Source organism: Haliotis asinina, chromosome 7 (assembly GCF_037392515.1).
Source record: "Haliotis asinina isolate JCU_RB_2024 chromosome 7, JCU_Hal_asi_v2, whole genome shotgun sequence".
Lineage (NCBI taxonomy): Eukaryota > Metazoa > Mollusca > Gastropoda > Lepetellida > Haliotidae > Haliotis > Haliotis asinina.
In genome coordinates, this window is record NC_090286.1 from 10,522,563 (window position 1) to 10,540,655 (window position 18,093).

At 39.8% G+C, this 18,093-nt stretch overlaps 1 protein-coding gene across 1 annotated transcript in view; it reads right to left on the reverse strand.

Moving 5' to 3' along the window:
- LOC137290330 (receptor-type tyrosine-protein phosphatase alpha-like) overlaps positions 1-18,093 on the reverse strand; it is a 100,559-nt gene that overhangs the window by 2,416 nt on the left and 80,050 nt on the right. The window contains exons 4-26 of the mRNA XM_067821173.1: positions 17,139-17,288; positions 15,149-15,298; positions 14,100-14,249; positions 11,987-12,133; positions 11,209-11,346; positions 10,534-10,671; positions 9,302-9,407; positions 8,497-8,579; positions 7,607-7,881; positions 7,311-7,398; positions 7,126-7,202; positions 6,888-6,924; positions 6,276-6,373; positions 6,069-6,194; positions 5,595-5,740; positions 4,750-4,885; positions 4,364-4,510; positions 3,558-3,582; positions 2,806-2,870; positions 2,424-2,543; positions 1,378-1,497; positions 796-932; positions 569-707 (exon numbers count right to left, since the gene is read on the reverse strand). Of these exons, the coding sequence (XP_067677274.1) occupies positions 569-707; positions 796-932; positions 1,378-1,497; positions 2,424-2,543; positions 2,806-2,870; positions 3,558-3,582; positions 4,364-4,510; positions 4,750-4,885; positions 5,595-5,740; positions 6,069-6,194; positions 6,276-6,373; positions 6,888-6,924; positions 7,126-7,202; positions 7,311-7,398; positions 7,607-7,881; positions 8,497-8,579; positions 9,302-9,407; positions 10,534-10,671; positions 11,209-11,346; positions 11,987-12,133; positions 14,100-14,249; positions 15,149-15,298; positions 17,139-17,288 (2,798 nt within the window). The remainder of the gene's footprint in view (positions 1-568; positions 708-795; positions 933-1,377; positions 1,498-2,423; positions 2,544-2,805; positions 2,871-3,557; positions 3,583-4,363; positions 4,511-4,749; positions 4,886-5,594; positions 5,741-6,068; positions 6,195-6,275; positions 6,374-6,887; positions 6,925-7,125; positions 7,203-7,310; positions 7,399-7,606; positions 7,882-8,496; positions 8,580-9,301; positions 9,408-10,533; positions 10,672-11,208; positions 11,347-11,986; positions 12,134-14,099; positions 14,250-15,148; positions 15,299-17,138; positions 17,289-18,093) is intronic.

Consider the following 18,093-nt stretch of genomic DNA (forward strand, 5'->3'; position numbering starts at 1 on the left):
TTGTCCAAACATTTAGAACAGTCTGGGTCACAGAAAATCAAATATGAAAGTTGTGTCAACAGATGTCGATAGATGTGTCAACTGCACCCAAAATGTTGTCATTTTCGGCATGAATTCTTTTCTGTACGTTTGTCGGGTGCTAAGATAGCCTAGTGGTTAAAATTATTGCTTGTCAACCCGAAAACCCGGGTTCGATTCCCCACATGGGTACAAGACCTGATGCCCATTTCGTGTATGCCCTTCTGTATATTGCTGATTGCTTTTTTTCTAAAAGCGGTGTAAAACTAAAACCTCACTCAGTCTGTTTGTCAGTTTCAAAATGGTTTGAATTATGCAAGCTGGTTTAGTCGATAGTACAGCGTATTTGACAAATATTACTGTTATTACGTCGACACCAGAGCCATTGGTTCTTACATTTTTTCATCGCAGATACATAACAGCCATAAGGAATGAAAGGTTCATAACCACAATTGTTAGGGAATAATGGCATTGGACACTAAGTTTGAAATATGTAAAATATGAATTAGATCATATTATTAATCTTGGGTATTTAAAACCAGTGTCCTACCTTGTGGAACTGAAGGTCAGGACAGCATCTGAGAAATGTTCTTACATGGCCGATAACATCAAGAGAAGTGTCCTCACGAATACCGGAAAGGATGTTCCCCATAATGCAGCAAGAGACGGCTAGCTTTCTGTCATTGTCGCTGGAATATATGCAAACAATTTCATAAAATTGGTGGCTCCATTGTATAAATTTCCTTCCTGTCAAAATTACTTTAGGGTTAGTCTTACTTGTGAAGGACGACCACTGGGTGAGGTTGAGTTGATATTTCCTGCAGTTGGGCGTGGTTCAGCAAATATGATGTCATGACTTCTGTTGTCAAGGGGGCATCAACTCTGATCATCTTCACCTGGCGAGCCCTGTCTGTCTGTGTAACAGATGTAATAAATATGCATTCATTATTGCCCATTCACGAAGGTAGTATCGTGTGTAACGACCCCAGTCTCTGATCTAAGTTAATATCAGAGTCCATAAAATACTTGTTGCCATTATTATAGTAACACAAATAAAAAGAATATTTTAAACTCAACAACATGTAAACGACAGGCAACGAGAAGTTGAAATCAAGTAGAACAAGCGATGTGTTACGCTCTTCTTGATTGGTTACAATTATTTCTCTCTGCTCAGTCAATTGGCTACATTGTGGACGTCCACAGTTTAATCTTTGATTGAAGGTAGTCTGGGTCTCGGTGAAATATTTAGGACGATTAGGCAATCATTTATATGAGAATACAATTACAGTGGAATACGAAGTGGAAACAACCGACGCCGTCTTTTAGGAGAACTAATAATGAATGACCATGGCTCATTACTTTTGTGGCTACCCGCAAGTTGTTCATGGTGAGATCTGTTGACAGGCTGGATTCACTTGTTGTTGTCACCGTAATCTCACCATGCGTCTTTGGCCTTCCTTCTGCTGGGACTAAACCCACCTTAAATAGACAATATTTAAAATTCGTGAAATAGGACGACTACAGTGTGTTCGCAGTGAAACCGTATTGATGAATTTCACTTTAAACAAAACTGTAAATGGAATGAAGTGAAATTAAGACTGTGAATCCTCATAATTTTACCTTAATTTTACCCAACTAAACATTAAAATCTCAGAATTTTATTTAACACACGCATAATGTTCTTTAACAAACGATAATAGATTAAAATCGCTATTACTGGATTGTATTACAAAAGACATGCACATTAAATGAAACACCCAAAAATGTATAATTTGGTCTAAGTTAACGCTGATATTTAAGTGTTAAACTGGCAAAGTAACATTATAAGGATTCGCAGTCGTAATTTCACTTTATTTGTTTTTTACATTTTGTTGAAAGTGAATTTATCGGTACGTTTTCACTGCAATCAGGCTATAGTGTATGATAACAGAACTGATGTTTACATATGTTAGGCTGCATTTATATTACAGATATACAACCTCACTTATAATACGATATAGCAAGGCCGTTCATGGCGGTCATAAAGTTATCACTTAAATATACCATCATCATGAATGACATGTTATTGCTGTGAAATTCTGATCATCAAACAGTTGTTGGCAATCTATAGCTCGTTTGTATTTTGTATTGTCCTCAGTAATTAAACTGTTTTACATATCATTACTAGTTTTTAAATGAATGTCTGTGATATACTAGTGGTTTTGCGGTTCTTCGTTAACAGTTTTTAGATTGTTTCAAATACTCTTCATATATATCATGTAATTTTCATTGTGCTTATCACGATATTGCTGCGATATTTCCGATGTGATGGTAAATATTAACTCACTCACATCCAATGTAGAACGTAATACAAAAGTTAGAAGACCACCCTTCTTTACATATTTCATGTTCGTCAATTTACACACATTTGGCGTGACGACGACGATAGTTTGGACGTTGTTCTCTTCTACCAGCTTCCACAACAGTTTCACCAAACCCGGGGAAGGTGCAGTGGCTTGCAGGTACCCCTTTAGACAAGTCAGGGACTGAAAAGACGAATACATGTTGATGGGAGAAATCCTACACAAATATGCCCGTTTTAACCCCAACATCCTAAACGCTCTTGTTCATCCAGATACAAAGGAAGTGTATCTTTGAGTGTCGGCATGTGTTAACTTCAAGACGGTGTGATAAGGTTCACGAATCGGAATCTTACATTATTTTCTGTCTTATAAATGTGTCTTGAAACGTGTTGGAAATAAGATTTCCAAGATCATCTGATATTGCTGTCGCTTATTGTGCACCTACCGGTCCTACACGGACAATGAAGTCCTGATTACCATCCACCCACATTCTGTGTCGGTCGGGGGTATCTGTAAAATATCAACATAGTAATAATACCAGTTGCGTTAGCATATTCTACAGTTCCCCGTTAAGGGAAAACGCTGACTCTACATTTCACTAATTTTACAATCATATCCTGTATTTCCTTAGAGAGAAGAAGATCGTGGTGTAGAAGCTGTCAATAGACTAACATACAGATATCAGGTATGATTCAACGGAAGGCATTATTCTCATTTGCAATACACACTGCTCACGTTTATGGTTTCGAATCCGTGGGTTTGGACTCCCAACAAAATTTAAAGTAGACCAGATGATATGCCAGTCTTGCAATAGATGAGTTTCGTTTTACGCCACATTCAGCAATATTCCAGTTACATGGCGGCGGTCTGTAAATAATCGAGTCTAGACCACACAATCCTGAGATCAACAGTATGAGCATGAATCCGCCCAGTTGGGAAGCGATGACATGTTTCAACCAAGTCAGCGATCCTGATCATCTGATCCCGTTAGTCGCGTCTTACGACAGGCGTAGCTGCCTTTTATGACAATCATGGGTTGCTGAAGGCCTGTTCTACCCCGGACCGTCACGGATATCGAATAGATGACATAAACGTGACGTTTGAACTTAACCTTAGGTGAGCTTTCGAAATGCATGGCGATAGATTCCAATGATTTTCTTTAGTTTGGATGTTGAGTTACAGAATGTATGAACTCACCTCCTCGCACCTCTGTCAATAGCATCTGTGAACACAGATATGTACACTACACATGCGATAGAATAACAGTTAGTTGGATATAATGGTTGTTCAGTTCATAACGAATAGAACAAGAAAGGTATATAAAATACAACATTTCCGCATTATACAAATCTGCGGAAAACTCTTGTCGTATACAGTGGGTGTCGGTGAGAAATTTCTACCGTCCAGGGGGCGGTGGGGTAGTCGTGTGTATTAAGTATTCGCACGTCAGGCCAAAGATCCGTGTTCGACCTGGGTACAATATCTGGAATGAGCTACCTTACTTACATACTAAGCATACTTACTCCCCCACCCCAATCCCCGGGGAATTTTCTGAACACTGACCTCTGATAATTGACAGTGGGTATTGGTAAGAAATTTCCATTCCATTCGTTGCTATACATGTACTTAAGCAACTCTTTTTGTCCTCATAAGTCGTTTGTTTCTACCTGAAGTTATTTGCAAATTCGTATAATGACTAGTAAGACAAACTTACACGAGTGTATCAACATTGCACTGTTTGCACGTTTTTCTCAAACTGAATTTGTGAGAGGGTAATTCCTAATGTAGTTTTGATATGTAAAGGTTGCAAATATATCCTTTGAATATTTTCAGGGGGCGGTGGGGTAGCCTTGTGTATTAAGTGTTCGCAAGTCTGACCGAAGATCCGTGTTCGATTCCCCACATGGGTACAATGTCGGAAGCTAATATCTAGGATCTGCTGCCTTGCTTAAAGGCATACATACTCACCCCACCCCAACCCGGTGATTTTTCACAACACTGACCTCTGATAACTGACTGAAAGTCTTGCCATCCACGGTGGTGTCCATACCGCTGCTGCTGTAGCTTTTCGTGTAGTTAGAGACGTCCAGTCTGGTATTGCCATATGTCGTCATCTCCAGTAGGCACAAGAAGACACACTCATACTGTGCCTGTCATTGAGATGGACCAAATTCCTCTCATAAAATAGCCGGGTATATCGTATCACCACTCCATATTTATATGATGATGGAGAACGTCTCACTTTGTTTCAACAGGTATTGTTCTCTTAACGCGCCTTTCCATCAGAAGACAAAATGCAGAATGTTCAAGGACATACGGTTTAAGTGCGAGTTCACTACATTCACAAATATAACTTTCTGAAAATATTTGACAAATTACGTGCACCTACCGGTGTCTGTATCATGTTCTTCCTCTGCTCCCTCATGGCTGACACATACGTCAGGACATCCACCACCCCTTCCCCTTGGGCCTGGTCTATCAGGGAGTCAACGGCGATGTATGTGCCTGTACGTCCAATACCGGCGCTGAAAGTGGTCATGGGGAAACAATGGCATTACTGACCACTTTCTCAGAATCCGTGATTGTGTGTAGCATCACCGTTGTTATATGCTGAATTATTGCAGCTGGAACTGGACGTTTCTACTGAAATCTACCCATAATCGTCTCTCGTATTGTCCAAAAAGGTAGAATGTTAACATGAACATTTGAAGTCCATGTAGGTACGTGCACAGGTTAAGTGATACTGTCCACTCATTTTCACATGTCTAACGAACGGGCAAAATGGATACTTCAGTATGATTGAATGGATGACGTTATTTGATGAGGCCACTGACCCTTTACACACATCAGAAAATTACAGAGGCACGGGAGGCGCCTGTAAAATCAGAAATACAGATGACAGTTGACAGAAAGGCGATCATTGTCAATAGCGAACTTCAAGATGCGAAGTAATGAAGGTGACAATAACGTATTTCGCAATTTAAATGCAAAAAGGTGTACTCTCCACAAATAATTATTTCACCATGACACAACAGCAGCCGTTTAACCTATCAATTGGAATAACATGAGATCATCGTCGAATGAACACTCTAGGGTATAGAGGAATTCAGGTTCTATCACAGGAATAACACAAAGGGAGCATAGTTGCTTCATACGTCAGTGTGAAGACTAGCTGTCTTCACAATGGTCATCGGACAGTAATCCAAGTGCTTGTGCCACTTAAGATGACCACACCTGCAGTGGACAAGCAGCGGTCCATCTGTTTCCGCAGCTGTCCGCCGGACCAACCAGATGTAGTTGACGAGGGCGAGTGTGTCCGGTACACCGTGGTCGGGCCAGGATGTGAAGTGGAACTGGATCACAGATCGACACTCTCCAGTCTGTAACAGAACATTGTTATGATTAACTTTCAAAAATTAATACTGATGAAAGGTTAAACCAAAAGGAATCCTTGGAATCTCAAGCATCCTACTTAATAACAAGCAAACATATGGCTCAGGGCAAATCAGAATTGAATCAGGCATACTTCTTTCACTGTGCTGTCAAATTTGCAAATGTCCTCCTCTTGTCTATCACAAGAAAGGTCTGAAATTAGAAGAGGGTCTGCTACGTAACTGTAATCAAGAAAAAGCTGCGACTGTAGGAATATTGTTTGCTATAACTGGATACTCAAACCCATGTATTGCAAAAGGATATGTCAGCACTCACTGTGTTAGACGTAACTTTCAGTTGTCTTGTTGTAAAGTTCGCACGGGTCTGTGTTTCCACGACCTCTATTTTCAAAACACCACTTTCCATTACGCCATCTGTCGGCCAGTATCGTTCACATTTCACCTAAAATTAGAATTCAGTCTTAGCATATTATGCCTTGTTAGTGTGTTTTGGACAAATTTGGATGACAGTGTAAAATCTTACCCTACTTTCCTCCACAAGACCAGTCAGCATGACCACATGGCTGCAGGAATGTTCCCAGATCATCCGCCAGAAGTCTCCCACGGTCTTCTTGTTGGGAGCTACATACATGAAATTATGAAAGCAAAAACAGACATATTAAGCTGACAAATATTAGTAATGGCAAACTTTAAAACCTAGTATCTAAAAATCTATTACAATAGTGACTGAGTGAGTGAGTGACTTTAGTTTTACTCCGCAGTCTGCAGTAATCCACCTATATGGCGGCAGTCTGTAAATAAACGAGTCCTGGGCAGACAATCTAGTGACAACTCCATGAGCATCTACATGTGTCAACCAAGACAGCGAGCCTGACCACCTGATTCCGTTAGTCACCTCAAATGGCAAGCATATTCACTTTATATGGCAAGCATGGGTTGCTGAAAGAATATCCTGCCCCGGACCTTCACGGATCTTTTACAGTAATGACCATTTAATGGTTACACAAAGGGTGATTCTTAACGATATAATTTCAAGTGATCAATAGGCTGTGCCAGCCTATGCCATAAATATTCTCCGAAACTAACTGTGAAACCAAAACAAAACAACGTCGGCTTAAGTGCACCAACAACCCACCCTGAGATGCAATATATGTCTTCCCTTGGTTGTAGCTCTGAAACAAAAAACAAGAACAGGAAAGTCATGTACTGTGTGTTGTCGTATGTCAGTGTATCTACACACAACACTTTTAGCTAAGAAGAACTCTAATGGTCCTGATGATCTCACATGTTTGTTGTGTCCCCAAATATAATCGTAACCGGCAGAAAATACACAATCCTATTCAATTTTGTGAACATATGAGCAAAATACTGACGTGCATGAAGCTTGCGTTGATGTAGTCAGACCCGGGGACGTCGGGGAGAGGCGTTAGGTGAACTCTGTTGTGGTCGTCTGAAAATTGGACTGCAACTGCATTATCTGTTGGTATCAATTCGTTTGCTGAAGTTTAACCTTTACCTTAAGCTGTTCAATACCGTTCATCCATTCCTTTTTACTCACAGGGGTAGTAGCCTCTGAACTTGTTCTTGCCGCTGTTCTCGGGTTTCTGGGAGTCTTGATACGTCGCCGTAAACCCAGTTGGGAGTCTCTGTTAGCACGGTATGACAAACACAAACTTAAAAACAACAAACACAAACAAAAACAACAACAACAACAACAAAAACCCAAAAATAAACAATAAACAAAAAAAACAAAACAAAAACCAAATAATGGAAATTCACTGTCAAAAATTAACAGATTATTTGAAGACAAACTAGAATTTTCATGTCTTGTAGTGTAAAGTGGATAAAGCTCACGTGGTATTCTTTCTCAAATCCATCTTTTCTCTCCTTAAGTGTTGCCACCGTTGCAGCTAGTTCTGACACAGGGACGTCTCTTACGGCATCATCGGCTCCTGCGTTGTAGTAACAACTGTCAGGAGACTGACCTCCTTCCTCAACGTCTTCCTCCTCCTCATCTTTAGAATCCCGCTGCTTACCTGCTGTAGACTGTGTGGCTGGTTTGGGCTTTATAGCTGGCTTCTGATTAATTGCCGCGCTCTCTAGAGCGACGTTTTCATAAATGCCGTTCTCTACAGAAGTGAAAAATGAACCGTTATCATCACTTGACTGACTTCATTCTAGTGGATTTCGGGCATGTAAATTATTCCTTCGTAAAATCCATGTAGTATTACTATTACTATCCCTTTGGACTTATTTAATAAAATGAGATGGGCTTTACACCGTTAAAATAATAATAATAATACTTAAACGGTAGCAAGGAGGCCTCAAGGCAGAGGAAATCACTTCTACATAATTTGTATTGTGTACTTGTACAATTTAATTTCTATGAATGACAAGAGCACGAAAGTGTTGCAGAAAACCCAGAAACATAATCGCTGCCACCCAAACGGAATCCGATCCCACAATCTTATGTTTCTGATAGTGTTACCCCCATCCCTGTCCCCTTAACCTTAGGAACATATCATTAGACATTGAAATATGACTATATGTACATTTTAGTAGTCACCTATAATGTTTTACCTGCCCTGCCACAAATGCATGTTGTCTCAAAGAGTTGTGCTGAAATATTTACACATGTAGTGCTATTTAGTCCTTAGTACATAGAATACAATCTGTCATTGTAGTGAGCTTTACTTAAAGAATAATTGATGATAAAAATGTTGGCACGAAAATGTTTGTCATACCTATTTGTGGTTTACTGTGTGCTTTAGGGTGAAACTCTGAAACTTGTTTATTTATTTCATTATCGTGAAACCGCCGTCTCCTCCTGCATTAATAAAACAAAATAAAATAAAATTCGCAAAGAGTTATTTGTCACACGATCTGACATTGCCTGACACCATACCGATTTAGGAATAAGGTCAGAAACGCCAAAGAAGGATGTAGAGATGTGAAATGTGATTCCTACATACATCTAAACCTCCAAGTCCTGCTAGTCTGCCTCATTGAAAAATATCCCGGGAAAGGCATTCGTATAAAACAAATAAGGCACACTTTCAACATTATGTAACCGTTAGTGTACTTATCCTTAATTATTTTGTTTTTTAGACTGTGACCTTGCTGTGGAACATTTGTGTTCCTTCAGTACATGAAGTTTTCTGTTACAATCAATACTGTAATTTGTGGATTCCATTGTGGGGATTATGTTTAAACATATGGTCATAATCCAGTTACAAAATGTAGGCAACTATGCTGACTAAAGTTGAAAATATCTCAATTCTGCATCAAAATGGAGGATATATTAATATTTTAATTTATACTCATGAAAGTATCTCAAGTTGCCAATGTGGCATCGTCTCAAACATGACGTCTTTTAATCTGAACCAACAGCCGATTCTTGGTTATATTTCATTAAGTTTATTGGTGTACTTTGGTGTCCAACTTCCATTGATATACCATCTAACAGCCCACATATAAGCAGTGTATGGTGTCAAAAATGGTGTAACATATAGGTTGAGTTCCGCTAGTGTGTATGAGTTTATCAGTTACCTTCTGACGAGGACAACAGCAACAATGACGAGTATCGCAACTAGTAAACCTGCGACTGTTCCCCCCACAGCCGCTACCGGAAACTTGCCCTGTTCATTTTGAAGACCTGAAACACGTGTTCACTAATTATCTCGTCAGATTCCGTGACAACATGCAGTATAATGTCTTCCAGTATTCACCAAAGTAATATCCTGGTCCAGGCAATTCAATTCATAAAACAGGCATCATCCGCACTCATAACGAAGGTGAGTCCTTTGAATATTGTATAGTTTGATACATACTTTTTACATTATATTTCATGATAGTTTTTTTCTTGTAACTCTAAACACTATACGTTATCACATCGTGTCGAGGGAAACACGAGGTTTTATCAGCCCCTCGTAATGTTGAAACACAGCCATACTCGCTCGGGACTGATAAAATCCAGTATTTCCCCCGACGCGATGTGATAACGAATTTATCTAGCCGAATGCTTTTTACTGAATGAAAAGAAAACAATACGCATCGAATCGAGTTGTTGTGGCAAAACGTTTCTTTGCTGCCATGTAGACACCAACTGATCGACTGACCTCAATGAAGCGAGTTACTAAACGCTTGACGATGCGTGCTTTTCTGGCGTTACTGGTCACTGAGACGTGGGTGATTAGACTTTTGTACACGCTGCTCACGGATCGTGACGGGTGTACATGATATTTTATCAGAGTCATGTGAACGAATCAAAACTCGAAATTCTTACATGAGCTCGGATAATATCGTTTATCACATTTCAGTTTAGTCAGGGGTTGTCCAGACGAACAAGCATACAAGGTTGTCACAGAGACTGACTGTTATAATGATTAGTCATTATTCAGATTGGTGAGCAATGAAATCACGTAAATGCACGCATATTACATACTCCAAACCCAAGCTTCCAATAGTCCTAGTGGTACTAGGTCGCCAATATGACATAGTAGTATTTCAGACATATGTTCTATTTCTCATACTGCAGGTGATCTGTATGCATGAAGTCCGATGAGAGGTATGAGATAAAGTATATATGTGTAACATACAACGCTGCATTGAGCAGGAAGAATGTGAGTATACCTCAACACATCTTCAGAGACAACTCCCATGACAGGTCATATTAACTGTATCGAGATACCACATCTTGGATACCATGGCTGTTGACTAAAGTAGTAACTTCCAACATGAAGGACAAAACAGTTCATGCAGGTTCTGCTGGTTCTACTCACGTTCCTGACACAGTTCGTGCTGCCACCCTGCTTCGCATCCACCAGGACATTCCCCCGAAATATGATGACACGTTTCGTTCTGAGCACACTGGCCACAGGTTTTGTTACAACTGACGCCGTACGTCCCACTGGGGCACTCTGTTGTAATGTCAATGTTTAGAATTAGTTCAGTTTCAACACATTAACACTAATGCTATCTAAGTATCAGATTGTTGGCTGGTGTAGTAAAGCACCAGTGATATGTATTACAGATTCAAGCATTATTTCTCTATGTCCATAGATACACTGAAATGTGCAACCCTCACAGTCCCCATAACATTCGTCTCAATTATATCAACAACACACACACACACGGGCTAGATTTTCGAAGCACACTTAGCAGGAAGACAGTCGTAAGTCCCATACATTCATACATTAACTTACGACTATGTTAGCGCCTCTCCAAGCATGTCAGAGTTGTCAAGCATGCAATTTACATTTAACTTCATTATGAACATTCAAGTAAAAATCAAAGTGCTAAAGTAGCGTCACAAAATGTCCTAAACTTCATTTTTACAAGTTAACATTTAACGTGGTTCACATCTTTTTATTAGCGGCACATGTATGTTACATGGTAAGTGTCTTCCGAGCGTGTATGCAACTCATGTCACTGGCTGAAAACAAAACTCGTCATACCTTGTGTGCAGTCCTGTAGTGTCCAGCCACGATCACATTCAACACTACATGCTCCATCGGCGTGACAAGATTCACTGGTGCAATGTCTGTCAGCACATCGCAGGGAACAGTTTTGGCCATAATAGCCATCCCGGCAGTCTACACAGTAATACCACGGAGTGAGTGACTTAACATTTATCGTCACATCGGCAGTATTTACTAATTGTTAAGTTTTATACATAATAATTAATGATACATTGTAAAAAAAAAACTGTCGACGAAGGTAAAATTCCATATTTATTACGATTAAAAGAAGTGGAAAGGTTTGATGGACTTTGGATGTATTGGGACTTACGTGCCCTCTCAGGTGGACAATAATTTTTCAGTACTTTAACCCCCATCGAGCATACAGCTACTAACAATCTTAATTACGAATAATAACACCATTGAAATAGTGCTTAGTATTTTCAATCTGCATTTCAAGCGTTTAATGTTTTTTATGTACTTTATTGGACAGCAACGTGGCCTACATGCTTAACAATGCCACGGTATGCTTCCAAGATATACCCCTTAAACATTGCTATTTATGGTTGATCACCAAACCATGTTAGTGGTAAAGGTAGGCTGTCCAAGATGACATAATTATGACACTTTTAGGGATGTTTGCAAATTAACATGCAGCAATCAACAATCAATGCATTTTGAAAAGGTGAATGCAGTATAGGTCCAATGATTAATTTAAAATTCAGTTTAACGAATAAGATACATTATCATCAGGAAAAGCAAAGCAATAACTTACTACTGGAACAGTCTATTTCTGTCCACCCAAATTCACAGCCACCAGGACATTCTCCAGACACCCCGTCACACGTAGATGAGTTTGTTGTACAATGTCGGTCACTGCAGGATCTGACACAGTTAGGTCCGTACATCATACTGGAACAGGCTGAAGTGGAAGTGGAAGCTGGTGAAGGTGTGAAAAGACATTCGTGAAACCCGTGATGATGTGGATGATCCCTGAGCAACCATTCCTGTAAGGCGACTAACACGATTGGGTGGTCAGGAATGGTTGGCATATGCTATCGTATCACAAGTGCGAGAGTTCATGCTGTTGTTCACTGAATTGTCTGGTTAAAACTCGATTATTACAGACCGCGGCCACAAAGCTGGAATACTGCTACGAGCAGCGTTGAGCAACAAACTAGCAAACAACCATAAGCACTTTGTGGACAGTATGGTTGATATTATACCATATTTAGTATAGATTACATTTTATACTGAACCGCCGCTCATTATGGAAGATACACGTCTACTAAATTCAGATTGTTTGACATCACAATCCGACACTATAGAGATTAAACATGTTCACGATAACGTTAGGGTAGAAACCTTAGATAAATTACTGTTCAACCAATGCAGTAAAGTAAATTGTGTACTAAATTTATCTGTTTTAGCAAAAGACACATTGGTAGCGGTGTGTGCCAGAAACGTATTATTTAGAAAATAACATCGCTGCTTATGTCCCCCAAAATACCATCAGTACAATCTGTTCCGTTATACACAGCTGCACATCCACCTTCACACAGCGCTTGTATCCTATCACCGATTGAGGTCTCAATGCAGATACGAAGTGTACAAGTTTTATCCACAGTTAGCTCCATAGTCAGAAGTCATGAAAACGAACTCTTGCCATCCTGACGGTCTTGTTTCGAAGTTTTAAGGTATGAATATGGGTGAGTCATGACTGTTATAATCACCTGATCATTGTAAGGATACACTGCATGGAGAGACTCTAAGTCAGTAAAATGTGTAACATTTAATACTAACAGCACTGCCAATATTTGTAGGTGTATGTAATGGAAAAGTATACTTGGTAAGTGCTTTTCAATGTACAGGGTCGTATGTGTCCGCAAATTATCACTTTCTTCTATCGGAAATAATGTTATCGATTTAGCAGCTGTGCTAGGGTCCGAATCAGATCATATACCAATAAAATTTGAGTTATTTGGGTACACCGTTATTGTGCATTGAGTCTGAACATTCAGATACCGACAAGTATTCATGGTATGATAATAAAATTAAAGAGGTATATATACGTCTTTCATAAAATGAATGTCATTTGTTTGCAAAATAATTAATCTGCGAGGTTTGAAATACATGTTTTGTGATTGTGTGAACACCTTGAGTGACATAACATACGTCTATGGTGAAGTTAGGGCACAGATAGAGGCACAACCAACAAGGGTCATTTGATAAGGAATGTTTATAGACCTAGAGGGACAATATTTCCCCATTTAGTCCAATGTCGCCACGATAAGTAAGACAAACTGTATTCTTGAAATAGGCAGAGGTGATTACCGAAATCTGTTCCAATGTGGTATTAATTCCAGTCACATTTTCACAGTCTAAACTCCGTTGAAACTGTTATTGACTTATCTTTTTGGGCATAATTTTGTCGATGGTATAACTAGTGAAAACCTGAATGACACAATGACAAGAGAAGAAATATATCAAAACTGGATGTGATCAGCGATGGCTGATTTGCTGTCGGACTTTGTGACCGATGTTGTTTCACACCAATGCCATTCATATACCTTACATTTGTACATTGCTGGCTTCTACTCCTTCAGCCAATGTCTACCCACTGGTTTCATCACCTCAGTCCCCACCCTATTGTGTTAATTACCTTGTTACCTTGTCGTCTTCGGAAGCCTTATTACACATGCTTTGCCAACACTGTATGTTACGTTCCTGCTTGACAATGGTGTAAGAATCTGTACCGAAACGGCGCACCATCGTAATAAAAATTTTATGGATAACAACTTCTTTATTTGAAGAGACATATCTTCCGACTGTTCACCGACGAGAGAAATATGGAAAAGAGTTTTGTATTCCAATACAGACCACATTACCTGTTGTACAGTCTGTCCCCATCCATCCGTCTTCACATTCACCATTTGCACAGGCTCCTCTGATGTGGTCACATGAGGTGGACGGCATCTTACAGTGTCGAGAACTGCAGTTTCCTGTACAGTTGGCACCGTATGTTCCAGAGGCACACACTGGAAAGGATACAGTTCATTCCCAAAGAAATCAGCACACGGATAACTTATGTCTGGAGTAGTTATTATTATCCCTAAAGTTGTTCCTTTGAGCAGGACTCAAACCAAAGCCAAAGTAACTAGGAAAAGCATACCAACTCTTCATAAGCTTTTTTTTTCTTAAAAAAAGAGAAAATATGTTAAAAACCACCGTTCTTTTCAGAAACTATATGACGATTTGTGACATAGTTGTTATGATAAGTCAGCCAGGTAAGCGAGAGGCATGTGCAATATTCATTTCGTCAGTATGAGATGATATGAAAACTCATCACACTGTGATTCTGAATCGGACATGGACTCACTGTGGAGAGCACTCGTATGATTTATGACAGCACTAGTGTGTACATGTAGCCATGACCATTAGGTAAGAACATTTGATGAGGAATGTCCTCAGACCAAGAATACAAATACCCATTTCTTTTAATTTGAAAGAAGACAAAAATCTAAACTGTATTTCTTGAGATTGCACCCATTAATTAAAACGCCAATGTGTCAGTTGAACAGAGGCGTTATTTTCCGCAGCCATTTAGCTTCAATATTGCTGAGTTAAGCAATATTGCGTAAAACTAGAGTAAAACGTAATGTTTCCAAAATATGTCCAAATGAGTTATTAATTACAGTTGCATTTCTCAAAGTGTAATACCTGTTACCCTCGGTGGTAATGTCGTTGATGGTGTAACCAGTGAAATCGTGTACGGTCGAATGACAAGGGAAGAAGTAATCGGTTTTAGGAATCGAATTTGACTTCTCAGCAAAAAAATGTAATTACCATAAAGATCCGAGAAATACTCGAACGAACATCATATATTCCCATGTAGACAGTGCAATTGCAATACTAGTCGTAAATGTCGACACATTACCTGTAGTACAGTCTATTCCCGTCCATCCGTCCTCACATCCATCAACTGGACAGGCTCCACGGATGTGGTCACATGCGGTGGAAGACATCTTACAGTGTCGGGAACTGCAGTTTTCGGCACAGTTGGCACCGTATGTTTCAGAGCCACATGCTGAATACGATGTGGAAAAAAGCCCATAACACTATGTGAAAATCTATGTACTGATTAAAGTTACAACAATAAACCTTGGTCAAAGTCTATTACCATACCTGTACATAAAATCAGTATCAAGCGATATAAGAATTATCACAAGGAATTACCATCATCTGTTTCTAGGAAATTACTTCGGTGAAATTACTTCTAGGAAGATACTTCGGTGAGAGATCAAAGGCGCCGACAATACTTTATGAGATGGTAGTGTCCACTTTTTTGCATTATGTCACAATGTGTTGGCGTCACTGCACCATTCCAGCCAGACCCATCATAATCGAACGTAACCTTAGTAACCGGATGCTAGCCTTACTCAAAATAAAGATGGCGTTTCCACATCGACTGCCGATCGGAGAAGTTGTTTCTCTCATTGGAGAATCCTATTTTCCCCATAGAAATATGGCTGGAAATTATGTAATCGAAAATCTTAGAACCGGTTGTCTTCAAACACGAAATAGAGATATGCGTTAGTTTTACACCGGTGAAACGTTTTACACCTGTCACACCCTGATCTACGAGCACTGCTGCAATGTCCGACAGACAACACGACCTGTCACGGATGATGCCTCGACAACAATTCAATGGTGTGTGCGCGGACACAGTCACCTCATTATAGGCAAATGTTTTGACAGATAACAAATTAATAGATTGCTGTCTCCGAGCTCATTCAACCAGAAGTGATCCACTGCAGAGACGGGTGACATTCTTAACTTCACCACAGATCCCGGATACTGCCTTAGAAATGGCGAACGTGTATTTTATCGGGAGAAAGTCAACAGCCTCAACTACTAGGAAACGAGGCCAGGCGTCATCATTTGGAGTTTCACAACGCCTCTTCTTTTCATTTCTAGATGAACCAAATAGTTGTTGTGACATGGTGAAAGGACAGGTATTCAGCACTCGAGCTCCCCACCCACCACGGAGTGTCTACAAGGATGTTCCAGAATATGATATGTATGTATGTGTGTGTGTGCGTGCGTGCGTGCGTGCGTGCGTGCGTGCGTGCGTGCGTGCGTGCGTGCGTGCGTGTGTGTGTGTGTGTGGACATCGCCATACTTTTTGGATGCACGAATCAGATATTGGAAGTATTGTAATGGTATGTTGACACAGGACACAACATAGCAGCTGGTTTTGCAACATCGGGACAGCTGAACGTATGTGTCAATCTAGACACCGCAGAAATTGTTGACAAATGTACTCGTGTTCGTTTTCAAAATGCGTACATCTGTAAAATCAACACTGAGGTATGAAATAACAACACTGTGCTCTCAGGTCGCCGTGGTTACAACAGCGGTCGTGCCAACTATTTGTTACAAAACTATTTGGTGAAGTTTGAAGAAAAACTATGAAAGATTGCTGGGGCCGGATCCATCCTGTATCTCTATCTCCAGTAATGGTCCACGTAAGTATGCTTTGTTCTGCTTTTTTTACGAAATCATTCCATAAAGCATGTCTCTCGCATCTTGCAAGTACATTAATATTTACCAGATGTTTTCTTACATTGTCATTATGATCGCCACACAAGCACAATTCCAGTTTGCGTTTTATCAAGTTGTATGCATCTGCTGTTACTAATTGTTTTAGCTATCTATCAACATGGCACAATAAAGTAACATCCGGAAATGACTCTCTCGTTGACTGAACCTGACATTGAAATACAAGGCTGCTCATCGACCCAGAAAATTCCCACAACACTATTTCTTGGTGGACTGTACGTGCTATGATATATCGACATTGCTTGAAGGCAAGTCGACTATCTGTTGACTACTGAATAATGCACCGTGAAAGGACACTACACTACCTGTGGTGCAGTCCACGCCCATCCATCCATCCTGACATCCATCAGCAGGACAGGTCCCAGTGATATGATCACACGTAGAAGAGAATACCTTGCAATGTCTGGAGCTGCAGTTTCTGGTACAATCTGGACCGTACGTTCCCACCGTACAGACTGAATAACATACCGGATAACAGTAATGCAATAAGAAGTGTAAAAGGAGATAACACATATGGAAGTGAGGCCGTGGCAATGCATGATGTACATACAATACAATGCACAGAATTTTATCACTTGTAAAACATGCTAAATATCATGTCTTACGTTAATGACATGAGTAAACACCCTTTCTCGTATTACCTTTTGATCATGAGGAAAATATTTTCACAAGCCATATTTGTTATGCAGGTTTGGCTCATTCCAAGCCTGTATATAACAATATATTTCAAAATAACACTCGGGTTTCCTACAAGTAGTCCACAAGCACATTTTTTTCCAAGCGTTACACACCTTTCGACACATCTTTCTCACATTATATTTAGTAAATCTCAGTTTGCCACAGTTTGAAAGCAGTACTAACTACTGATACTGACAACTGTACAACCGAATGCGTTGTAAAGGCATTCGTAGACAAGAAATCTTACTTTCTATCAGATGATTATTTGAGTCAAATCGATCTGCCACGCTTGATCATCAACGCCTGACCTACATTATCCACTGTCAGACCATCGCTGTGTTTACATTCTGCATAGCTGATTAACTCTCGTACTGAGACTTTGGTGAGTTTGATATATTATATTATGTGACACATTGACTTAGATTTTGTCTCATTTGTATTGTATTTATAATCAGCATTGTGACTATTGACTTGTGACTTTGTATACCTTGCTGTCGTTGCATAATAATACAATTTGAACGTTTATGACTTGTCTGTGTTCTGTTTTGCTGGTTCACAGGGGGATTTCTTACATCGTTTGTC